This window comes from Morchella importuna, assembly GCF_003444635.1.
Source record: "Morchella importuna strain M04M26 chromosome Unknown Morimp01GS004, whole genome shotgun sequence".
Taxonomy (NCBI): Eukaryota; Fungi; Ascomycota; class Pezizomycetes; order Pezizales; family Morchellaceae; genus Morchella; species Morchella importuna.
In genome coordinates this window covers 1,180,409-1,205,245 of record NW_025763401.1, presented here as the reverse complement: position 1 = coordinate 1,205,245, position 24,837 = coordinate 1,180,409, and the positions used below count along the sequence as shown (strand labels likewise).

Here is a 24,837-nt window from a genome sequence, read left to right as displayed (position 1 = left end):
GCCTGCTAAGCTTGACATGAGATATACAAACATCTCTCATGGCCCTTTCCACCGCTATTTACACATACCAAAATCACTTGCATTTAATTACTACTTGGTGACATGAAGGCTGGAGCGAAATACCCGACTACATGCAGCCAATGTAACGTTATAACTTACCTAACCTGGGGTGCGTGCTATTGGACCGCATACCTGCCCGCCGTTCAACATGCCCTGTTAACGTTGGTCGTATTAGTTAAAACACGCACTCCCTTACCTGCCTATTAATTATCATACCTTGCTAATATTTGGCGGTATTACTACTACGACTACATGTATATATTGCACCTAACCCTAACTGTTGCCAGAAACTTACCAAGTACGCATTCTACCCTCACAGAAGATACGTTTAATTAGATCGATCTGCTTATGATATTTTATTCATTTAGAGGTTCCGTTACTAGCGGATGTCTACGGGACACTGCAGAAATTACAATACCCAAGCCGGCGACGTGCTCATATAATAGACATACTAGGAGGCTCTGTTTCTTCATTACTCTTTCCCATCAATTCATTCATCTTCCCACCTATCAATCTGGTCTTTTCCCAGACCCTAGTCAAATTCTCATGCCCGTACAATGGAACTTTCTCCATTAATACACGAGCTTATACCAAAGTGATCTCACAATCACGTTATATTCTTCTTGCTCTCATAGTACGCTTGGTCAAACCTCACATTGCCATATTACCCCATATTCGATCCTTTACAGCCTCCTGCTGCACCTAGAATTACTTCGCTTTACCTGTGACAATGGAGTAATGTGTTTCTGACATGCTTTTGTACTTTCGTCTTGTTTACTGCCTCCCTGTTTACTGAACGAGAATAGGTTCGCTCAAAGGGGTTAAAGTGAAGATTTACCCACGAGTGAGATACTATGACTCTGATATCACATATCCAATAATATTTTCTTACATAGAGATGAACTTGAATAGACACCTACTTTTTGTTTGAATTTATTGTGACCTCAAGTGAAGGGGAATTCCACGAGTGATATACCATGATTCTTGGCATATTAATACAAATTTTAAGCGTTCCAGAGATTCTCATGTTTGTTTTACTTGATAATATCACGTTAACATACATCGAAGTATATAAAAACCATACCATCAAGCCAACTAACTAGACAGGAACAGATAAAGTGAACCGGTCTAGGTGTTCCATGGAAGCGGAAAGCTACCAACCCATTCCTTAACTTCTTTTTTGAGATCTTGCACTTCCCCAACCGCACTTCCATCTCCAACAACCTTAAAGAAATCCTTAAGCAACTTTTTCCCACCTACTCCCTCATCAATCTTCTTCGCAATCTTCACCGCCTGATCTACAATCACCGCAACCTTTTCGAAGTCTTCCTCGCCAAAGCCTCTGGTTGTCATTGCTGGTGACCCTAATCTCAGACCACCAGGTTTGAGCGCTGAAATATCACCAGGAACAGTGTTCTTGTTGGCAGCAACGTTGACGAGTTCAAGAATACGTTCAACACGAGCCCCATCAATACCCTTTGGCTTTAGGTCGACAAGAACGAGATGATTGTCAGTACCACCAGAGACAACTTCGTAGCCATCCGCTTGAAGCTTGTTGCTCAGTGCTTTTGCATTCTTAAGAACCTGCTTTTGATAGGCCACAAACTCGGGAGTAGTAGCTTGCTTCAGTGCCACCGCAAGTGCTGTGATCGTGTGGTTGTGGGGGCCTCCCTGATGGCCAGGGAAAACGGACGCGTTGATGGGATTTTCGAGATCGTACAGTATTTGCTCACCCTTCTTATTGGTTGAGCGGACACCTTTTCGATAGAATATCATTGCGCCTCTGGGACCACGCAGCGATTTATGACTAGTTGTGGTGACAATATCCGAGTCCAAGAATGGTGAATCCGTCACACCAGCTGCAACGAGACCAGAAATGTGTGCCATATCTGAGAGAAGGTAAGCACCATATTTGGTCGATATGGCTTTCATCCTCTTGTAGTCTATTATACGGGAATACGCCGATGCACCGGCAATGATGATCTTTGGGCGATAGAGCTCTGCAAGTTTTTCAAGGTTTTCGTAGTCGATGAGACCAGTCTTCGGATCAAGACGATATGGAAGGGTCTCAAAGTACTCAGAAATTTTGGAGATCTTTTTAGAAGGAGTCTGGTATCCGTGTGATAAATGACCACCATGAGGAAGATCAAGTCCCATGATACGTTCATGAGGGCGAAGGAGAGCAGAGTACGCATAGAGATTTGCAGGGGCTCCAGAAAGCGCTGGGTTTTGTTAGACGGGCGAAAGGAGAATTTGTCGAATAGATGATGGAATTGTACCTTGAACATTGACACCCCACTTCTCGGGATTAAGTTTGAAGGCTTCTAAAGCACGTTGCTGACATAGCCTTTCGGCCTCGTCGATAAATTCGTTTCCACCGTAGTACCTAGCACCGGGATATCCCTCCGAGTATTTGTTTTGCATGGGAGACCCGAGGGCCTCAAGAACTGATTGAGAGGTAAAGTTCTCTGAGGGGATCAAGTTGATAAAATCTCTTTGACGAATTTTCTCCTGTTTGGCATTAGACGTCTAGTTCAATGTCCAACGGGCATTAGAGTACTGACCTTCTCGAGAATACTTGAGATAGCAGGATCTGAATCTGCTAAAGTTGCTCTTAGGAGCTATGAGGACAAAAGACATAAGCAATTGACATCCTAGGGTAAGGATTACACCTTACCTGGTCCTGAACAGCACTGAGGTTTCCAGCACAGCGAGCAATTGATGTAGAAAATCCAGCAGAGGCATTCTTACTGAAGGCAACAGCCTGGCGACGGAGTACTGAGCGAGCAAGCATATTAACAGCGCTCAATGGATAGAGATTGGTTGTCGAAAGTTGAAATTGAGATGAGTCAAGCGTGGGTTTTGATTTTCTTTATGTAGGTAGATATGTCGGCTGGCGGGGATTCGTCGGGGAATAGCTAGTAGTATTTCGGTATTACGTAGCTGTCTACCGGTTTCTCTTGACTAATTTGAACTTATTCTGGACCCTGTAGGCTCAGGTAGGATTTGCGTTCGGGAACGCTGGCCGTTTTACCTCAAACCCTACATTGCGTACCCCACCAACAGCCCCGAGGCAGGGTAACTCTCGTATCGTTAAACATTCGGTAAAGCCCAATTAATGCTTAATAAACCTTATGATGGCCATGTGCGTCTTCTAAAACGTGAAAAATCGTCGGGGCCCCGGGGTCCGCCTTTCTACACGTAGTTTCCCCTACTAGAGAGACGGTCTTGACGTGGCCGTATCTACTAGTACTGTATAGAATACATGTATGTAGTTATATATTTTTCACTCTTGCACATATATATATCAGCTATAGCGGCCGATATGATCCGTACCTGGAACGGTAGCAATGGTTTCTGGTGTTTGGCTTTGGCAGGTGAGAGACCGTGTTGGATGGGAAGTACTAGTGCAATTGGTGCGGTCCCGTTGAAAATTGCGTGTGCCTACATCCTATAGCTACATGTACTCTACATATCTTCCATGATATGTAGAGTAGGAGGAGCTCACCGTTTCGTTCTTCCAAGTGCCGCGCGCATCTACTCTGGACTAGTGGTGATGATGTAGGTACACATGTTTGATTGATGCCGCGCACTGGTCAGACTCTCAACGGGGCAAACGGGTGGGATGCATACGACAAGACTCCGGTACTGTACATATCCTCCACGGACCATATTCATGCATCAGGCACTCCTGCAGGTACGAAAAACTGTCTCGCCAGAAACTTAACCTTAAACGCCTCCAGGCATAACCAGACCACTATTAAGCCGGGTAATCCCATCATTTGCTCTCAGAATTACTTACAGGCGCGACAAGGTGCCCAGACGCGAGCAGCACGTTCAACGACCTTGCAGCAAGCCGAAAATAGGAAATAAAATATAGGGTTGTCGCTGGAACGCGCGTTTTCTTTTTGCGGAAATCTAAACGACATTAAAGGGTCCCCATCACGGGAGCGGTGGAGATTCCTTTTCATGTGCCTCTCCAAAACAAATAATGGTCTATACACTCTACCGGTCTACTCTACATACCTGCCCTAAATATTTGGAAATAAGCAAGCCAAGCTGTTTACTTCAGCCGTATGGTTAATAGCTAGGTAGAATAGGTAAGCTTTCTACCGAAAAGGAGTAAACCCGGCAGGGCTAAAATAAGAAGTAAATATATCATGTAGTGAGCGGCGTAGATGTAGAAAGAAAACACTGTACCACCGGAGCACATAATATCTCGGTAGACCGAGGGTCATGTTTTATATCCAGCGAACTGCTGACGGAGTAGTATGGATGGCATAGCAGAGTAAAAAAGTCAATATCCGGATGCGTAAAGGTGAGTGAGACTCTAATAATCGGGAAGTCATGTTTCTTAACTACGATGTATGGGATGCAAATCCTCCGTCTCCTAGAATCCGGTTTCGCACAAAATACCTATCTTCGCTCCACCAGAAGAATAAAGGAAAAGGACGCGTGGGACATGATAAAGTGCACCAGGATGATCCTTACGTCGTTGTGTGCATAGGCGGCTGTTTCAGCTTCCTGCGTGACAGGTTTGTGTGTGTGAACCGTGTGGAGGAACAAGATTCATGTATCTATGGGGCAAAACCTTCTGGCTAAGATCGGTTGCCGTGGCGAGTAGTCTGATACAGGGGTGACCAAAACAATAGGCGGTGGAGCGGGGGATAGTTATTTGGAAAACTAGACTGAGGCTGCTGCAGTGAGATTTGAGCAAGAAACCTGTCCTGTCTGTGTGTTCTCAGTGGTGCTTGCTCTTGTTTGGGTGTTTCCTCTCTTTCCTCTCTAACACCCTCCCTCTTTCTCTGTTGTTATTGTTGTTGTTTCCTCCTGTCAATTAATCGCACTGGCACAGGTAACTAGACCATTATTTACATTATTCCCCTAGCTGCTTCTCCCCATTATCCTTCTGTCTCTGATCTTCAGTCGCTAACGGTCAACCTGCCGTAGTCCCCTCCAGCGCCCCTCCTCAATTGAGTCTCCCTTCGGGTCCATAGAGACATCAACAGCAGCAACAACAATATTTGCGTCTCATAGAGTACGTACTGTACGTTGCTTTAACCTGCATGCTGCACTCGCCTCTCTAGACTAAACTATAACGACCAATACCGGAACGATTAACGAGATTCACGAACAAATATATCCTTAAAATAGGCACGGACGCCCGGTTCCGAAATCATTTCATTTTTCTGTCTGCGTGTGTGTGTGTGAAACGGAATCGAGGCAGGGTACGAATAGACTTACATACCTACAGCAAATATTTCTGTAGTGTGGCTCCAGTTACATCCACCAAATCCACATTCCCTCTTCTCAACCTCCATTGGACTTCTTCCTGTGCCGAAGAGTTGTTTGCTGGATTAGTGTACTTTTACAGCTTTCAATTCCACCCCTGATAAAGAAGAAATCCCCGGTGTGGAGCCGCAGAAAAACAAACAAGGTCATTCTACGACATCACACTCCATTTAGTCTTTCCCGAGAATTATATCGCTATTGTTATTAGCCATTCTAGAATCGGAATTCTGCCTGTCTACACTTCATCCAAGGCACCATAAGAACCATACTACCGATACTAAAAAGCCAACCGGGCTAGAAGCTTCCCCACCTTTTAACTTTGGTCCAAGCTTGGGCCTGATACTCCACAATCATGTCGGAAACGATAGCATACCTGTTAGCTCGTGCAACGACAGAGACAGCAGCAGCAACATCCACAACAGCTGCTGCAGGCCACGGCGGGCTATCCTCGGCAGGGCGACCGCCAGTGTACCTACCCCTTCCAATCACCCTCCAAGCATAAACTAACACCTAGCAACAGCTACAAAGCCGTCGGAGTTTCACTCGCAGTCGCCTCGGGGGTCTTTATCGGATGTTCATTCGTGCTCAAGAAGAAAGGCCTATTAGATGCAAACATGAAGGATGGAAAAGAGGCGGGGGAGGGATATGGATACCTTAGAAATGGGTGGTGGTGGAGTGGAATGATCTTGAGTGTGTTTTATTCCACCCTTTGGGGAGCCAAAAAAAAGAAGCCAGGTTACTGATATGGTCGCGATGGTAGTGATTATTGGAGAAATTTGTAATTTCTGTGCTTACGCTTTCGTTGAAGCTATCCTGGTCACGCCCTTGGGTGCTCTTGTAGGATCTCTTCTTCTTGTGCCACTATTAATTTTTTCTAACTCACTGGGATCCAGTCTGTCGTCATAACTGCCATTCTTTCGTCTATGTTCCTAAATGAGCGGCTTTCATTTATCGGTAAAATAGGTTGCTTCATGTGCATAGTGGGCTCCATAGTAATCGTCATAAATGCACCCGAACAATCTTCCGTATCGACAATCCAGGATATGAAAGGATTCATTCTCTCGCCTGGATTTCTGTCGTATGCAGGTGTTGTTATAGTGGGATGTGTAGGGATAGTAATATGGATTGCACCAAAATACGGCCAAAAGAGTATGATGGTATATATTAGTGTCTGCTCATTGATAGGAGGCCTCAGGTAAGCCACATTCAAATGAGGGGCGAGTAGGTGCTGACAAAATAATACAGTGTTGTTGCAACACAAGGGCTTGGTGCTGCAGTAGTAACACAAATCTCAGGAACACCCCAGTTCAATCAATGGTTCCTTTATGTCCTATTTGTGTTTATTATTATAACACTAGTCGTGGAGATTATTTACCTCAATGTACGCAGTTCACCCCTACCTCATGGAAGTCCTACTTACCAAAAAAAAAAAATTATAGAAAGCATTAAATATCTTCAATGCTGCGCTCGTAACGCCGACATATTACGTTTTCTTTACTAGCTCCACAATTGTAACAAGTGCAGTCCTATTCCGCGGTTTTAAGGGAACCCCTAGCTCCATCGCCACTGTTGTAATGGGGTTCCTTCAAATTTGTGCCGGCGTAGTTCTCCTCCAGCTCTCCAAGAGTGCCAAGAATGTACCTGACACTGAAATCTTTCGTGGAGACCTCGACCAAGTCCGTACGGTTGCAGAGCAATCCGAGCCTGAATCAGAACCAAAAGCAGATGCAATTCGTGGTACTGCTGCAATTATCCGTCGTATTTCTGTTGCAAGACAGAAGATGGAGCAAGAGGAGGCGAAAAGGATTAGGGAAGAAAAGTTAAAAGATATGCTAAATGTACCATTGCATGATGGGGAAATGGTAGAATGGGATGGTGTGCAAAGGAGGGTTACCTGGAGTGGTAGTTCGGGAGAGGGGCCAAGAAGAAGGAATACCACCAGCGGACCTCACCCCCATTAGGGATGAGTAGGATGCCTGATTTGGAGGAGGGGACAGAGGGGGAGTTTTCTCCCGTTGTGGTAAACAGGAGGAGGAGCATGAGCGTTGATGAAGCTATGAGGCGACAAATTTACGATATCGAGGCTGAGACTGAAGAAATACACCCACAAAGCTTTGTTGGAAGAGTCAGGAACTTATTTGTCCCTCGCCCACGGAGTAAGGCGAGTCTCCGAGATGAGACGGATGTTGTAATAGCTGTCACCTCGCCTCACCGAGATATCACAGATCAGGGCTTACCGCCGCCTTCTCAAGGGCGTCCTTACAGTGATCTTTCCGCCCCATTGCCTTTGAGAGAGTTTTCGGGCGATTACCATCATCAAATCGGCTCGAAATCATCGCCACAGATGACCATTACACCCTCAGAAGGGGAATTTTCCTCCCGCGACTTCGCGTCAGAATCACCTCCTCCGCTGCCAAAACACGGGGTGAAGAGAACTGTCGATGCCGGGAGCGACTACACTGCTATTCCCCCGAGAGCCCCTCGCTCTGCACCTGGGCATATGAATAGTCCTGTGGTGCGACCGATGCTTACACCAACAACCCCACAAACCCCACATAGCGCTCATAGTACCGATTCAGGGTTGCGACCAGATAGTGCAGATCATACCTCGCGGAGACAATTTAGTTTCCAGTCTGTGTTTGGCAGACATTCGCGATCCCATTCTCGGGATAGCCATGGCGAAGGGGCCTCCTCTGATGTCCCTCTTCCGCTCCCTCATACACACTCGCATCTATCACATCCTCATCTCCCCGCTAGACTGCACGGGCTACGCAGAAAAAGCATAAGTGGTATCCAGGACAGAGGTATAGCAAAGACGGAAGAGGAGAGTTTAGGTTTGGTTAAAGGCGATAGCAGAGCGAGTACATTGGACTACGATAAAGAAACGGGCAGGTATGTAGAGAGCGACGATTCAGAGGAGGAAAGAGAGCGAGAGAGGCTACGCAGGAAAGAATGGGGTGGTGGTGATAGCAAAAGAGGAGGTATGTAAGTGACTAAAGATGTTTGAGTATCCATACTTGTAAAGATGGGTAGGGTAATGTTTTAGTTCTTTGTATGTTTTTCTTTCTTTCTCCTATTTTCCCACGGGTTCATTTCTATCTTGATATATATTGGGTGCGGGTGCGGGTGCGGGCACGATTAGCATGACATTTGATTACGACTCTCATAATTCTTTTTTTTTCGGTCAATTGGCAATAAGTTGAGAAGTGGGATTTTTTTTGTCTAAATAAAATGGTATCTGGGTGGGAGAATTCGGGGGTCATATCACATGTTCTTTCTATTTTTGATACAGGGACACTAGCTTTCTATTTTTAATTCCCTCTCTGGTTTCTGCTTTCCTTTCTCATTTCCCCGGCCCTGCAAAACGTGCACATGAAAACAATATCAAACAGACATAAGGGGTCCCTTTTTTTTTTTTTTTTTTTTTTTTTTAGAGATTCGAAGTGTTTTTAGATTGATTGAGTAGTCTTATATATTGTCATGGGCGATTACATGGCAGTTGTAGAGGCTTAAGTAATAAATTGCACCTCAGTTTTCATTATATGTAGGTTGGAAAGGATTGAATTTTAAACTACTATATACGGAGAAATAGTTTGGCTGTATTTATACCAAATAATATTTTTGTTCTCCAGTAAATTTGATGCTGGTTGAGAAACTCGATTGACACCCATCCCCTTAATTAAGTGACATTCTAGCCGTGATATTACTGCATCACCAGTTATGATTCGAGTTGTGCAGTTCCACGTTTGTTGGAATTGTGTTCCGAGCCTATCCCATGAACCGTAGAAGCCTGAGGTCCCAATTGGGTACTTTGCAACTCTAACCTAGATAAAAACACAAAAACGATATAATCCAGCCCTGTTCACTAATAACAAAGAAGCGGGAAAGTTTATCAACCGATCCCAATAAGAGCTCCTAATATAGTACTCACGAAGCTGGTGTTGCTGTGAATTTAAGAAAGGTCACTTTATTTCAAGTGGGACCCAATCGGGTCCTCAACTCGGTTGCTACGGTTGATGGGATAGCCTAGGAGCTAAGTCCTAATACTCATATTAGCATATATGTCAATATGTAGTCATATATAGACTGTTCTAGGCACAATATCTTTGTATAAATAAGGGCTTGAAATGCCCTCTATATTATAGTTAAGCAAGTCAATTGAGAAAGTCACAGTCTTCCGTATTATTATTCTTTATCATTATTTATTACTCTTTATTATTATTTATTTCCAACAACGTTGGCTCCTAGTAGGCGGCCGAACATCGCCCTTAACCAGAACAGACGTTGGCTACATGCAGAACAGAGCTTCTTTCGCTCTGATCTTGGCTTCTATATTAGTCCCAAGGGCACTCGATAGCCGACCAATTGCAAAGGTACTAGAAAGGTGGAAAGGCGAGTAAAAGACCACAGCCCATGGAATCGAAAGCAAATTTGAGGAACTTGATATGTCTGAAATCCAAACCACCCACTAGCCCACCGAAGTTTTAGACGCGTAGGCTCGATACTTGCTACTCAGATACATGTACATAGTAGCTAGGACACGAGGCCAAATAAAATCAGCACTAGACGTATAAAGAAAACGTTCTAGCTAAATAAGTTGTTGTAAAAATGTCCAAGACCAATCACCACTATAAACTTGAAAGGGATGTATCGGAAAATCACAACAAAGAACTCAAAGTAACTTCGCAATCTTGAGACTGGAGAATTAAAAAACAGATAACCGAATAAGTAGTGAGATAGTAATGTCGAAGGTGCGCGCGCAAATACCCAATAAAATTTGATTATGAGTTTCTCATCTGTGGCCTTGAGCTTCTAGGTCCCTGTAGTCTGTCATGGATTTATATGTACAAAGTGTTCGTGATTCCGACTTCGGAGTGAGACATTTCTCCATATGTAACCGCGGTGGGCCATCAAGAACCCCCAAGAGAAGACCTTCCCCATGACCAATGGCGCCCAAGTTAATGAAGAATAAGATCAATGACCTATCCTCTTTTTATATATAGTCACGAACTATATTATATATTTTTTCCTTGTTTTGAATCTCAACTTTAATAACATAAGTATTACGGGTGCGCCACACTGCGCACCGACATTAAATCACGAACACTTTTGCTGAGTGGCTGTATGTACCACACAGGTACGTGTAGTTAGCAAGCTATGTATATAACTACGACATGTAGGTACATGGGTACTCGTACGCCTGTAAACTCATATCGTCGATACGATAATATAGCTGTCCAAAAAGACATGCAGTACCATCGAGTGTGGGAGCTGGCTGGACAGGGGAGTTTCCTGGAGCTGCCAAGCCTGGAATCTCGTCATCCGCTCCGCCCCACTAAGGGGTTTAACGTATAAAGCGGCAAGCTGACTCAAAGGTGCAAGAGGTGAGTGTAACGAATTCATAGGTTTTGAAATTAGGATTTCCTATCGGTAAATCAGTAGAGAATACATTAATCTCAAAAATGGGCACGAAACCAGTTGCAGAGTGTTCTGTAGATTCAGACCCCCCTGGTAGAGGGATGTGGCTTGGGAAAATGAGATGAGCGGCGAAGCAGCAGTGACACGATCCGGAGGGGCAAGGAAAACGTCACCGAGCTGCCCTGTCCAACCCGACCCGTCGTAAGAACACAATCCCTTAACACCTCACCATTAACACCTTCCACTCCGCCCATCACGACGCAACGTACTCAGTTCAGAATCCGCGCAAGCTTGCTTGGTGTTCCTTTCCCTGTCCGCGTAAGTCTTTCCTTGGATTCCGTCCTGATAAATTTGGGGTTCCTCTCAACCATTGTATGCTCCATCCATCTGTATCCCTCTGGACGCGACCTGACTTGAAACTTTCAGCCCCTCATCAGTACCCCGCCTCCCCTTATTGACACAACAAACAACAACCCATAATCTGTGATAACCAACAGATCCTCTCTGGAGAAAGGTATCGAAAATGAATGTGTTCAAGCTAGCTAGGAAATACCCCGATCTCGGGCAGGAGGGTGTAATGAAACTCCAGGATACGTTTCTTCGTACAGATACCGAGGAACGAGGTTACCTCGATGAGGCAACTGCGATTAAGGCTGCTCAAGACCTCGAACGAAAACCTTATGATGTTGTCAGGGCTACATTGAAGCAAGTGGAGCTGGATAGTAGTAGAAGAGTAGAACTTGATGATTTTGTGGATGTAAGTAGTTCTACCTCGTGAGCCTCTAATCATGATCCTTGCGTTCGTTTTTACTGACACCGATATCACAGCTCATTGCCAAACTTCGCATTAACGACTCAACAAAGCCTGCTGGCCCTCAGGTTTCACATGCCAGAACCGGGTCCAAAGGTGGTGGACAGATCAAGATGGGAGGCTCAACTGGATCTTCAACTCACACAATCAATGAAGATGAGAGATCAGAATTCACAAGGCATATAAATGCTGTTTTGGCGGGGGATCCAGACATTGGCGATCGTTTGCCCTTTGACACTGATACATTCCAGGTTTGTTGAAATCAGCACGGTGCCCTTTAGTGATGACCATGACTAAAAAGGTGTACAGATGTTTGATGAATGTAAAGATGGTCTTGTGCTTGCTAAGCTTATCAATGACTCCGTCCCTGACACGATCGATGAGCGTGTTCTTAACCGTACCAATTCACGCACCAAAAAGCTCAACCAGTTTCATATGACCGAAAACAACAACATTGTCATCAACTCTGCTAAGGCTATTGGATGCTCTGTCGTCAATATTGGATCTGGTGATATTATTGAAGTCAAGGAGCATTTAATTCTCGGATTGATTTGGCAAGTGATTAGAAGAGGTCTCTTGGGAAAAATCGATATCAAATTGCACCCGGAGCTCTATAGGTTGCTGGAGGATGATGAGACTCTTGAACAGTTTTTGAGGCTGCCACCAGAACAGATTCTCCTGAGGTGGTTCAACTACCATCTTAAAGCAGCAAAATGGGAGAGGAGGTATGCAGTTCGAGACATTTCTACACCTCTTTTGGGGTTGGCTTTAATCTAACGAGTATTCCATATTACAGGGTTACAAACTTTAGCAAAGACGTCTCAGATGCCGAGAATTATACTGTGCTCCTAAACCAGCTTGCCCCGGAGGAGTGCTCGCGGAACCCCCTACAAACTCGTGATCTCCTACAGCGCGCTGAACAGGTACTCGAGAATGCCGACAAACTTGGTTGCCGCAAGTTCTTGACTCCAAAATCTCTTGTTGCTGGTAACCCTAAGCTTAACTTGGCTTTTGTGGCCCACCTCTTCAACACTCACCCTGGCCTCGATGCTATTACCGAGGAGGAAATGCTTCAAGTTGAAGATTTTGATGCCGAGGGCGAACGTGAAGCCCGTGTCTTTACTCTATGGCTGAACTCTCTTGATGTTCAGCCGGCGGTCAACTCGCTCTTTGATGACCTTCGGGACGGAACTATTCTTCTTCAAGCATATGATAAAGTTATCCCAGGCTCAGTCAACTGGCGTCATGTGAACAAAGCCCCAGCGCACGGAGGAGAACTTATGCGATTTAAGGCCGTCGAAAATACCAACTACGCAGTGGAGCTTGGCAAGAACAATCGATTCTCGCTTGTCGGGATACAAGGCGCAGACATCACGGATGGGCAACGAACATTGACACTTGCCATCACTTGGCAGCTTATGAGACGTGATATCACTCGCACCCTCCACGGCCTTGCGCAAAAGGTTGGCGTCAGTGAGATCACAGATTCTTACATGCTCAAGTGGGCCAATGATATGGTGCGTAAGGGTGGTAAAGCCGGTAACATCAGAAGCTTCAAGGACCCAAGCATGGGGACTGGTGTATTTTTGCTTGACGTCCTGAATGGAATGAAGAGTAATTATGTCGATTACTCTCTTGTCACGGACGGGAGGACCGATGAGAATGCATACCTGAACGCGAAGCTGAGTATCTCTATTGCAAGAAAGATGGGTGCTACTATCTGGTATTTACCCTGCCTTTATTGTTTTTTATAGCTGAAGAACCGACCTAACCTCTTTTATATAGGCTTGTCCCCGAGGACATTGTTGCTGTTCGTTCGAGGTTGATTGTCACTTTCTTGGGTAGTTTGATGGCTACTTACGAAACCCTCTAAACACCTAATATTCACTATCGCTTGCTCTCAATATGTTTAAGAATTTGCTTTTTCCTTTAAAAAGTTTGATGGGATAGCAGTTTTGTTGCTTATTATCATTGGCCTAGCCTGTTGCTCTTCTTGCTATTACCAAAAATACTTATCCATTTCATTTTCAAATATTTATCTGTTGGAGCGGTTGTATTTGCGCCTATTTATTCCGTTCAGTACACCTATGGATACCAGAAATAAGGTGGACTGCATGGTGATGTATGTAAAATTGAGGACCTCCCGAGTTACTGTTTGTGGCCATGAGTTACTCCATATTTAATCACAATTACATATAGCTTGGCTAGTACCGCAATGATTTTGGAATCACTTGCAAATGACTACATATATTTTCCCGCAGCACTACTCGCCGAAAAAATAAAGTCTGTGATGAATAAAGTACATAGTACTGTATGCAACGCAACCACTATGTCAAGTACTTAATTCATCCACAGACTTTTGCTTTCTTGGCGGATCATGCGAGAAGAGCTTCGTACTAATTAAACCGCGGTTCCCGGCGAAAGCTCAAGGAAAGGGAGAGGGGTCTAACCGAGTGATATCGTGTGAAGGTCTCGATAAGACAACGCTACACGCATGTGTGGTTTCCTGAACACGACTAGGCGAAAGTAAAACGAGTGGAATATATAAACGGCCACTGAACTTTTCCATTTTATCTATATTGTAACAATAAATATACCGTGGTTTTCGGCTTAATAGTCTTACCACCAGTCTTTCCTGAGCGACCGGCAGGTGAAAAATGCCCTATCAATTGGAAAGGTTGCATCACGAATGGGAGTGAGGGTGTGAGTTGATACAGTGGTAATATTTGAAGTAGTAATGACAGTGAGGAAGAGGTTCTCAGGAGGGTGGGGGATGATACTGACGGAGAGCAGTGGCTGAACGAGGCGAGCGATTTGGCAATGCTGAAATTTTGAAAGACTGGTCCGTTAGCTCATGAGTGCTCCATGATGTTCCTGTGGTACATGCAATACCACTAAACGCTAATGCCAAAGTCGAGGCATATATTCCCATCATCCGCAATGGCCTTGCCCACCTCAATGGCACCGTACGCATCTGCGGGTGGGTGCTGTTGGTCTGGGCCGGTGCGAGTATCCACAAATCCTCGCCGCGACAATACTATCGGTTTGGCGTCAGTGGAAAGGGTGCCTCAGTCCCGATATCAGTAGATTCCAGTTTACACGTCGAGTTCCGGGAGAAGCTGAAATCAAGATTTTGGATCTCAGAATATAGCTGATATAACAGCTATATGATAGGCAAGGCTGGAAAACTCTCTGGCACATGGATCTTCCAATAATATAAGGAGCTGGTGGCATGTGACTCCATGCCAGTTTTAGAACCAACAAAAAGGAAGCTGCCAAAGTCACGCAGGGAACGCAAGCTTTGGTCGCAGCGAGAGTTGTGCTTGCCGAGATCACAACAAGGGCTCGTGCACGCGTCAAGATTGAGTAGGCTATGACAATCCCCAAGGCTATATCTAGCAGGATGTGATGGAGGAGGCATGGAAAACATCTACCCATCGGCGGATTTTGACCATGCAGTACGGCGGTACTGCAGAAATAAAACTAGAAGCCATGAAATGATAACAAGATCTATAATCTATCAACCGGGTCCACATGGCAATGATCGACCTTTCTGTGGGGGATATCCCGGGTACTTTAATAATTATCAAAAAAAAAAAAAAAAAAAAGATGACTTCTAAACACCTACTATCACTCGATATCCTTCTATACAAATAAGATGATTGGTGTAGCCGGTACTAGCACTACTTCGTAGCCGTGTAATACCTTTCATAATAGTAAAATGAATGGAGGGCATTAACAAGTACTAAGAAATTAAGTAGGAAATATGTCAAAGTAGAAAGTAAGGTCGTGAACGAAACGGGAATAGTCAAGCAACACGTTTCAAAAACGCCTCAAGTGCTCTCGGAGAATACCGTGAACGTTTGTTACCTGACCAGCAGATTCCTTCTCGCCCATCATCCAGTTCGGTTTGTCTTCCTCTCTTTTTTGATGGACATACATTTACCTCAAGTAGAGAGGGCGTATCGATTGTCTTCGAATTAAAATCCGAAAACGGTGTTTCTATCGTCCGAGGGCTCGAACTAGAGGGCGAATAGATTTGAGATACACCGATGCTAGCGTCGAAGTAGCTTTTATATTCCGGCGAGGTAAATCTATCACTACAGCCTTGATTGTACACGTATGGCTTTCCAATCATATCCAGAAGGCCATTGGTGATTTCCGAGTCTTCCGGCAGAGGCGTGCCATACAAGCCATACTGGCCTGGGTCTTGAAAAGAAACTGCCGATTGTCTCCAATCGAACGGGGGATGTGATGCTCTATCAAAAGGCGAATAAACCTTATCTCTCTCCTCAACAGCCTCTCTGAAAGGAGCTAAAATCTTCAGATAACACCGAGACACTTCATCTATTTCTGCGGAAACTTCAATAGCTGCAATGCATTTCGCTGCGTCAAAAAGGTCATTCTGGTAGCTTATACGTGGTTCTCCAAGCATTTTCTTATGCGCGGCAGAGAAGAGCAAGATGACGCTTGCATTGAATGAAGAGCATCTGTCCTCGTCGGGTTAATAATCAAAGTTCCACTAGAAGTAGGCCAGGGAGGTCAAACATTGCCAACCAGCACTTTTTGAAAAGACCGCCGTCCCATTCAGCATAGAGAAGCGCAAGAATCCCAGCAGTTTGTTTCGCGGCCGAAATGCACGCACTGACATAGGGCATGGAATCCTTTAGGGTGCCATCCAAATAGCTACCCTTTCCGCCCAGAACTCCAACCATGACTCTTCGTGTTAAAAGAATGATAGTCGCAAGATACATGATGTGAATCGTGAATACTGTCGTCCTCTCTCCTGGACTCACATCGGGTCCAAGCATACTTGCAAGTCTCATAGAGTCAGGGAGATCATCAAACCAACCCTCTAATTCCAGCATGAATTCCCGTACAACTGAAAGGCTCACGGTCGAAGGAGCGAATACGCCCTTGAGAATTTTGGCGTTTAATATCCCAATCTTGAGAAGCTCAACTTGAATAGCATTGCGCTTGACAGTCCCTTGGTTATCAAGTGCCTTTTCCTACATAAATAAATCAATATAGGTAAAAGCGGGGCAGGCTTTTATGGATCGTACCGATTCAGAAAGATCGACATTGTTGCATCTAAGGCTGTAGACTGGGATACGACCTAAAGATGCGGCTATCCAGCTGAAAAAAACACTGTCAGAAGGTCCTTTAAGCTCGAGACTAGGAAAGCGAATTAAACCTTTCGAAAAATACCAAGGTTCTCCATAACCTTCTAAGTCCGACCCAGCACTTGAGTGGTATGTTCTCAGGCTTTTGGGTGTATTGAAGACCTCTCGAGTATCCAATCTGCAGGGCATTTCCTGTTCGCTTGATTTAGAAAAGCAACACTTAATCCACCACTTGTGAAAACTAACCAATATAGCTATAACTTGATATTCGCTTCTCAGACATCAAAAACAATGAGCATAGTCCAAGTATCCTCATCCCTCTCAAATCATCCTCCTCCAAACAATCATCCAAATGTGCCTTGGTGGTATTGAAATAGCAATTTATGGTCTCGGTAGGAACTCGCTCTTCCCATTGAGATCCCACTGCAGCTGCAGCAAAGAGCTCACATAGGTCTGATGAAGAAGAGCTTCCAGAGTACGCATTTTTCAGTAGCTCTCTTGCCTCATCTTCGTGGATGAATTGTAAGTGCAGAGAGGCCGATTGTATTTGAAATAACCCTTCAATGGCCATCAATGTTGTCTCGTAAGGCGGCAGGTTATCATGGGTAAATATCTTGAAAGTCTGAGTTGATTTCCACTTGAATTCATCGTTTGATTTGGGCCGGAAGTTCTCCGGAAGAAGTCCCACCAGTTCTTTAGATAAAGAGAACTCGGAGGATTCGGTCAGAGGGTTTAGGTTCTCGGATGTCTTTGAACTGATCATACTGTGTTCTGAAATTTTTGAACAAGGTTCGGGATCATTTAAGCTTTTTGAAGGCGAGGTTTTCGACAGTGATTCCTTCTGCACTAAGGTCTGCGGAGCTTCATTGCAGATCCGAAGAATTGAGGTAGGGACTTTGACCATCTTAGTGAGATAGGCCCTTAAGGTCACTTCCTTAAGTCTCCGCTAACCAGAATGTGGGGCAGGGCAGAAATTTATGGCGGGATAGATAAGGTACCTGGAGCAAGATCAAAAGTTAAGATCCAGACTAAAGGTTGGGTAGATTTCCATTTTCCGCGGGAAAGGGAAAAGCTCACTTGAAGTAGATGAAATGCGCAAGTTAACTTTTCAAAAGTCATCCAATATTTTAGTGATGAAATCCAATGATGTCACTGTGACACTAGAAGAAACTAGGCTAAGATTCGGGTGCCCTTTTGGCACAGGGCAAATTTACTGGATGAGGGTTTTCTTTTGGCCCAGATAGGGTCAACAGCGAGAACCCCCGACCCGCCAGCGAGGTGATCCAATCATAGATTCAACAAACATTAAGACGGGGGCAAATCTCGTCAGCCGTCCTTAAAAATGTGTACTATAGGTAAGTTTGCCATTGAACGGGGTGGTCACCGGTTCTCGAGTTGTTGCTGGGAACAAATAGTCGGTTGCAACTTTCATTACTAAGGCGTTCAGTAAAAGGTCAATTTTGATTGATGAGGGTATCGGCACAGGGTACCGGAACTTGGAGCTAGACTCTATCAATACGCAAAAGGCCTTATGTCTCGATCTCGTCACCACTGATAATGGTAAATAATTTGAGAGTTCGTGAAGTATAATGTCAATTTTGCGACCCGCAACTGTCGAAGCCGAACTGTCCAAGCCGAACTGTCGAAATCGCCAGTTGTCAAATACGCTCTAATGCCTATATTTTTCCCATACAAAAACCGCCAAGACAAATGTACATGCACGTACATGATGAAAGCTGAAACCGACTGGAGATCTCTAATGGGGTTATGTCTCGCGAATATGCTTGGTAATATCGGCTGCTAGGCCAGATTCATGTAATTGATACTAAGAGAGCCGCATCCCAGACTTACCGTCCCTGACTGAATAATTGTTTGCTCCGACTTGGCAGCTTGTCAAATGTTGCAACGGTGGTGCGTTTACTACATACATGTACGTACATAGGGTATTCTCAATCTAAATCCTTACAACACATACCACCCCGAGATCCTGACTATAAATCCCCTTACAGATAAGCTGAAGATTACACATACATGTACGAGTATGTATGTCTCACAGAGACCGTCTCCAATCGCGTGAGTTGAGAAGCAATCTTCCATTGGTCCTTTGACCACACTCACAGGGATTATAGACTTCGTTCAAGACAATACTATAGTTACAACCCGCACCCCTAGTACTGTAGGCAAACAATATATGCAGTGACCCATAGCCACTAAACTACATGTATTGTGTAAGAGGCTCACCTGGATAGCCTTATTCCTAGTCTTGAGCTCCCAAAACCTCCGCGCATCCGCCGTTAGCGACCAAAAAACCTACCTACATATACATATAGTTGCATTTAATTACATGTAGGCAACGGTCAAAACCCCGAAGATATGTGTGCGATTAGTGTTAAAGATATCGGTAGAACAGCTGATAAACGGTACTCGCCGGTACCTTCTAGTGACAAGTATCTTCTGTGGCATAATGACAGGTCGGGGCCATGAAGAAAGGCTGGTTAAGCGAACACTTTTTAAACATTTGCCGTATGTAATCATGCTCATGCAATATCACTCGCACATCCCAAAGGCATCTGTGGCCTTGCCAGCCACATCTACCGTCCCGCTTAAGAACAGGGACCACTACCATTCCATTTCATCACGTTTGACCCGCCATCTCATCCTCATGGATACCCTCAATTCATCTTTCATCCTCGACGCCAACCCGACTCCTCCCAAGTACATCATGGGAGTTGGAGTTTTCCGCAAAGGCCCGAATCACGAAGCCAATGCTAGTAGAAGCAAAAAGTACCAACCCTACATGTTTCAAAGCTCCGTTTTAGTCCCGGGGAACCACTGCTCCTTCCCGACTCCTGGTTTGGGTCTTCAGCTCCGAATATACTGTCCGTTTGATTCGCCCTTGGAATGCCCACCGTATTCCCACGCATGCCCCGTTAAATCGCTTATCTTCTCATCCGAAGGGCCAGAAGGTCTCCCCATAGTGCAGGGAGATGGACTGCTAGGAAACGGGCCACTAGTTATCTTTAGAAATGACTACAGACCGCTACAGCCAAAACAGGTGCAGGTACTCTGGAAATACCTCCGGAACTTCAAGTTTAGACCAGACCCCACAGATAGTAATGGGCTTATGCTTTATGACCGACCTCTACTTTCGGAAAATAGGCATCACAGATTACCCCCAAGACGTGGGAGAAACAGAGTTACGGATAATATTCATGGAGAAACGTGGTACTATGAAGATTTCATGAGGTCTTACTTCACGATTAACAATTTTCACGCGTTTTTCCATGTTACTAGGCGTCGACGGTTAAGTGGAGGGGATGAGAGCTGGAGAGACATTCATTCGCCTTACGATGATAAGTAGAATAAATGCAGTGAAAGGTCAAATGGGTTGTGCGGCACGGCTATGGATTTTTCATTCCCCTCCCCCCCCCCCCCCCCCACCCCCCTTTCAGTTTAACCTCCAGCTCTTAGGCAGAAAGAGACCTGACAGCGGGTGTCATTCATGAATTCTGTATTGATATTTATTTCTCAATTCAGACATCTGTTCCCTTTCTGTCAGAAAGATCTACTGCAAGACTTCTCAAAGTGTACCTACGAGACACAAACCCCGAGTATTTTTATCCGAAAAAGACCACTAGCATCACGTATTGCGGTAATTCATCGACAGTGCCACGTCAAAATATAGGCCCGTTGTTCATACATACATGTATGTGGGGCAGTGGAAGAAGTGGGAATCTCATAGATGGGGGTTCCACGAACACGTGTGCCCGAGTGATTTTCTGTGATTACAAAATATTATTGTAACCCACATTACGTTATCAAAATGTGTCAATCAGCTGATCACGACTAAATATTTTTTTTTACTTTCAGTTGGGTTCAAGTTTCCTTTTTAAATTTAGCCCGGTACAGTTGGGCCTTATCCAAGGGCATTGCTGTAAGGATTAATTGTAAAACTCATCCCTGATCTGAATCATTCGCACATATCCTCGGTTAGAAATCCGTGTCTGATAGACCGGCGTCGGGTGCGGCTCCCTCAGCCGTTTTTAGGACTATTGGAAGCGGCAATCGAAAGCCCAATCCTGCGAAACGGGGTCATGGATAGAAATATTGCTAACGAAGATTATTCACTGGATTCTTAGCTTCACCGCCGTTTATAGCCTCTTAATCCTTCCTCCCACTACCACGAGTGAGAACTCATGATCAACAGCATCATCAATTGCGGTGTGTATCAGGATGATATCTTGCTAGTTCCCCGCTCAAACAAATGTCTAGCTAGCTCTTAAAGTTTTATCGAGTATGTACCTACCCCTCAGAACGAAAATAAAAAGTATATGGAAAGGGAAGACTCCCCAATAAGCTTGTACCTCGGTCCATGAATTTACTCGTCAATCCTGACACTGCTCCACTGCTTTCCTTTCAAGTTCCCTGCTGCCTTCTTCATGACTCGCTGCCTTGACAGGAGCTGTGAGATGACAAAATGGTTTACGTCTTCGTCACCCCAATAACTGAGATGACTTGCAATGCTTGCAATCAAGCTTATATCAAACACGCCCCTGTCCCGTTCTTTTATTAAACGCACTGCTCATCGGAACTCGGAAATTGATAAGAAAACTCACTCCTGAATCGCAAAATCGATCCTCCCCGTTGCATTCAACGCTCTCACCTTGGCCTCCTCTCCCTTCAGCTGTGCTGCTTTCTCCTCGGCCTCTAATCTCTCTTCCTCACCTTCACCCTCTTCCCCTTCTACCGCCGACTTCCGTCTCTTTTGGAACCCTGCATACAATGTCTCGATCTCATCGTCAATTAGCGTCGGCGGATGCTGCTGGCCATCCTCGCCTGGTACTGACGGTGGCTTCTTGTCTGTATCAGTGACCTTGATGCTGGACGTTGATTGCGGAAGGTTTGTGTCATTAAAGCCTAGTGAACGATTTAAGATACTTGAAGCAATTCCAGATGACAGGGACGTCCACATGTTGCTGACGCTACGGGAGACGCTCTGTCCAATACCACTGATGCCACCAACGAGCTGGCCGGACGAGAAGATGCCACGCTTGGTGTATGGGAGAGGCTGCGGCTTCAATGACGCCATAGCCTTGGAAACGAGGGGTTCGATGCGATATGAGATTGGGTCTGTGGGGTGGAAAATATTGAATAGCTGTTGACATTTTGGGGAGCTCACTGGGAATAGGGAGCCTCCATGATAGTGTGGCACTACTGCTGAGGCAGAAGCGTGGTAGTTCTCCGGTTCGTCACCTATCGTTTCCGGAATAAGGTCACCATCGTAGAACTTTCTCGAAGCGATGGTGCGCCCCTTGAGCATTTGAAAAAGGCCGATTGGGGATCCAAGACAGAAGAAGGATTCGACAGGGAAATCTAGGATGACGTCTGGCTTCCCCGAGGCCATCGCAGGGCGGGTATCATTTGTGAGGGGCTGGCGACAGAGGATGTCGAATAGAATTGCAGAGCCGAGGGAGTGGCCGACGAGGGAGACTTTGCCTTTGAAAGAGGGGTTGCGCTGCTTGAAGAGTTTGTAAATGCGGTTGCACTCGGTGAGGACGGTTTGGATGATGTGCTCTCTATACGTTGCGGATTGGTATAGCAGGACATCGAGGGCGAGGTCGGTCATGAGAGAGCGGACTGCAGGGACACCCTCGACGGTTATGTCCGCTAGTGATGGGTACTCGTCTTCATAGCCTGTAGAGCCGGAGGAGAGATCGGTTTCTTGACGGTTGGTGCGCAGTGATTGTTTAGGGAAGTCGAGGAGGTGGCGCCAGCATACGGGGAGACATTGTACCTTGCAGTTCTTCTTCTTCTCTTCAACTTCGTCGTTGAGAACTTGTAGATCTGGTGAGACTGAGTATACACTTTTCAGCGTCTTGCGAAACACATTGACATCGTGCACAAAGTTTACACTTTCCATGCGCATAGACAGCTTCTGTCCAATTCCATGTGTCACCAGTAACAAGTGCTCGATTTCTCGCTCTGGATCATCAATTTCCTCGTCGGCCGTGTAGTCTTCCTTCATCTCCGTTTCCAGCATCTCGTCCTGTGTCTTTCCTTTCCCTGTCCCTTCACCAATGACAAGGGAGGACATTCTCCGTTCGAGCTCACTGCGGTGAGTTTGTTCGGAAATATCACCCTCGGTGCCTGGAGACGGAGTTCTAGGAGGCGGCATGGATCTCCGTTTGTACTTCTTTTCCATCTCTTCCTTCTCCTTTTTCTCCTTTTCCCCCTGTACCGGCGTCATAGGCCTACCCGAATCCTTCTTTTCTATCCTGACACCCTCCGAGTAGCCCCTCACAAGCTTCTGGCTCCCCAAAACCGTCGACGAAAGCTTTCCATAGAAGTCATCGCTCCTCAGTAGTGCCGTATTAGGATCAACATAAACCACGAAGCTATTCAGGTGAGCGCCAAACAATCTCCATTGAGGCAGTGGAGCTGCCGCAAGTGCCGGTTGGTCTTTGTTCGGTGTTACAGGGCGTTGGGGGTCTTCCGGGGGTGCAAGGTTATCCAGGACCTTCTTCGCAAGCTGCGACGTTAGCGGGTCTGGCTTCGCAGGGTTGTTACGGAACGGCTTGATTCGCAGATACCCCTCCTCTATCTGCGTCGCCAAGTTCTCGTCGCATGGCCGGAGCGAATTGCCCTCTACGCGCCGTCCCTGTTAGCTAGAAACTCATTTATGGTTTCTTAGCTAACCAGTCAGCTACCTACCTTGGAAGAACCAAGTACCCCGCCTCACATCATACGCTGGACCAAGCCAATATACGGGCGCCAACTCTCGCTTCTTGATATCCACATCGAATAAGTAATCCTCGTTTACGGGTACCTGAACACTCTCTTCCAGCTTGACCTTATGAGAACTGTCCTCGAGATGCCGGCTGTATGCCGAGGACTCCTTGTCAATTGCATCTTCTTCCTCGGAGAGCTTCTGGAACGCCGCCTCGATTGCGCGCGAGTCACGCGCGGCGAAGGAGACGAACTTGGAAGGGAGCTTGGGCGGCTTTGCTGGTGCACCTGCTGCGGCGGGCTCGTTGGGCTGGAATGGTTTTCGTTTTGGGACCTGGGGCGGGGGTTAGTTGCAGTGTGAGGGGGGGGGGGGGGTGGCAAGAGCTTAATTACGTCGACAGCGTAGTACCAGCGAACTTGGAGAGGTGGGCAGTCAGGTGGGTACTCTTTCTGAGAGAGACGGTGTCTAAACGTGGAAACGGTATGGTCGTTTGCAGCTTGCTGGGGCGGGCGTGGTGTTGTAGATCTTGAAGACGGAGAGCTTCTCTCTCGGGTCCTTTGGGGTGATGACATTTGGGCCTGCTGCGGTTGTAGTGGTGGTGTCGGTGTTGGCGGTGGTGGTGGTTGTGATTGGGTTGGGGGTGGGGGTGGGGGTTGTTGCGGTTTACTGCTCGTGGCCATAGTCTCCGGGGGCAGGTAAATTCGCTTTGTGAGCCGCACAAGACGGCTTACGAGGAGTGGGAGTTTGGCCAATGCTACTGTAATTGATAAGCTGAGAGTAAGATTATAATTAATTTACAATATATTATTATCAGGCGATGGGTGGGACATGGGAAGCAGAAGGAGGGGGGGATGGTGGAGGGGTGAGAGAGTGGATGGGATGGAGGGGATGTTGCAGTTGCAGTTGCAGTTGCAGCTGGGAAGTGACATGGCGGGGACTGTCACTGGCATGGGGGTGACTTATGACGCAGGGCACGTGCTAAGCTTGGCAGGAGAATGATGATGAGAATTCTAAACTACATGTATTATTAGGAAAACCTTTCTATAGATCTAGAGTGTTAGCTATTATCGAAGGTTCTGCGGGAAATCGCATGGGGGGGCTTGCCTTTGGGTGAGTGTTGTGTAGCGAATCTATGTCTCACAATCTTACCCGAGTGATTTATAGTGATCCAACCACACTAAACCGCATCTAGATTCAGCAGGCTCTAGTAAATCTACATGTAGCTTATGGACATTAATGGGCACTTGTTCCAATGTATATTCCTCTGTAACCAGCCATTTTTACCTACACAAATATATGCTAACTTGACCAGTATTCATAGTCTATTAGATGTTATTAGGGATTTGGTCCAAAGCCCGTAACCTTGATTTGATCCCGACTGGTTTACCCAAGAGGTACGTACGCAA

The 24,837-nt window shown here is 45.8% G+C and overlaps 8 protein-coding genes across 8 annotated transcripts; 5 read left to right on the top strand and 3 right to left on the bottom strand.

The window, feature by feature from the left end:
• Positions 1-1,188: 1,188 nt before the first annotated feature.
• LAJ45_02475 (uncharacterized protein) lies at positions 1,189-2,854 on the bottom strand (the record flags this gene model as incomplete). Its single annotated transcript, XM_046112066.1, has 4 exons — positions 1,189-2,282; positions 2,340-2,571; positions 2,625-2,681; positions 2,738-2,854. 4 exons carry the CDS (start codon positions 2,852-2,854, stop codon positions 1,189-1,191), a joined length of 1,500 nt encoding a protein of 499 aa, XP_045974966.1.
• Positions 2,855-4,407: 1,553 nt separating this feature from the next.
• LAJ45_02474 (uncharacterized protein) lies at positions 4,408-5,057 on the top strand (the record flags this gene model as incomplete). The annotated part of the gene is made up of 4 exons (XM_046112065.1): positions 4,408-4,595; positions 4,685-4,696; positions 4,806-4,915; positions 5,011-5,057. The coding sequence occupies 4 exons, from the start codon at positions 4,408-4,410 to the stop codon at positions 5,055-5,057; spliced, it is 357 nt and encodes a 118-aa protein (XP_045974965.1).
• Positions 5,058-5,704: 647 nt separating this feature from the next.
• Positions 5,705-8,341, top strand: LAJ45_02473 (uncharacterized protein; the record flags this gene model as incomplete). The annotated part of the gene is made up of 7 exons (XM_046112064.1): positions 5,705-5,820; positions 5,873-6,042; positions 6,113-6,189; positions 6,246-6,547; positions 6,598-6,733; positions 6,792-7,254; positions 7,314-8,341. 7 exons carry the CDS (start codon positions 5,705-5,707, stop codon positions 8,339-8,341), a joined length of 2,292 nt encoding a protein of 763 aa, XP_045974964.1.
• Positions 8,342-10,891: 2,550 nt separating this feature from the next.
• LAJ45_02472 (uncharacterized protein) lies at positions 10,892-13,454 on the top strand (the record flags this gene model as incomplete). Its single annotated transcript, XM_046112063.1, has 8 exons — positions 10,892-10,971; positions 11,049-11,142; positions 11,197-11,206; positions 11,268-11,527; positions 11,599-11,832; positions 11,891-12,306; positions 12,378-13,304; positions 13,367-13,454. The coding sequence occupies 8 exons, from the start codon at positions 10,892-10,894 to the stop codon at positions 13,452-13,454; spliced, it is 2,109 nt and encodes a 702-aa protein (XP_045974963.1).
• Positions 13,455-15,389: 1,935 nt separating this feature from the next.
• LAJ45_02471 (uncharacterized protein) lies at positions 15,390-17,608 on the bottom strand (the record flags this gene model as incomplete). The annotated part of the gene is made up of 5 exons (XM_046112062.1): positions 15,390-16,071; positions 16,130-16,590; positions 16,645-16,717; positions 16,776-16,896; positions 16,951-17,608. 5 exons carry the CDS (start codon positions 17,606-17,608, stop codon positions 15,390-15,392), a joined length of 1,995 nt encoding a protein of 664 aa, XP_045974962.1.
• Positions 17,609-17,659: 51 nt separating this feature from the next.
• LAJ45_02470 (uncharacterized protein) lies at positions 17,660-18,876 on the top strand (the record flags this gene model as incomplete). The annotated part of the gene is made up of 7 exons (XM_046112061.1): positions 17,660-17,738; positions 17,791-17,890; positions 18,015-18,059; positions 18,158-18,190; positions 18,594-18,634; positions 18,714-18,777; positions 18,834-18,876. The coding sequence occupies 7 exons, from the start codon at positions 17,660-17,662 to the stop codon at positions 18,874-18,876; spliced, it is 405 nt and encodes a 134-aa protein (XP_045974961.1).
• A 361-nt stretch (positions 18,877-19,237) lies between these two features.
• LAJ45_02469 (uncharacterized protein) lies at positions 19,238-20,065 on the top strand (the record flags this gene model as incomplete). Its single annotated transcript, XM_046112060.1, has 1 exon — positions 19,238-20,065. The coding sequence occupies one exon, from the start codon at positions 19,238-19,240 to the stop codon at positions 20,063-20,065; it is 828 nt and encodes a 275-aa protein (XP_045974960.1).
• Positions 20,066-21,082: 1,017 nt separating this feature from the next.
• On the bottom strand, positions 21,083-24,111 carry LAJ45_02468 (uncharacterized protein; the record flags this gene model as incomplete). Its single annotated transcript, XM_046112059.1, has 4 exons — positions 21,083-21,257; positions 21,321-23,349; positions 23,416-23,764; positions 23,824-24,111. The coding sequence occupies 4 exons, from the start codon at positions 24,109-24,111 to the stop codon at positions 21,083-21,085; spliced, it is 2,841 nt and encodes a 946-aa protein (XP_045974959.1).
• Positions 24,112-24,837: the final 726 nt, after the last annotated feature.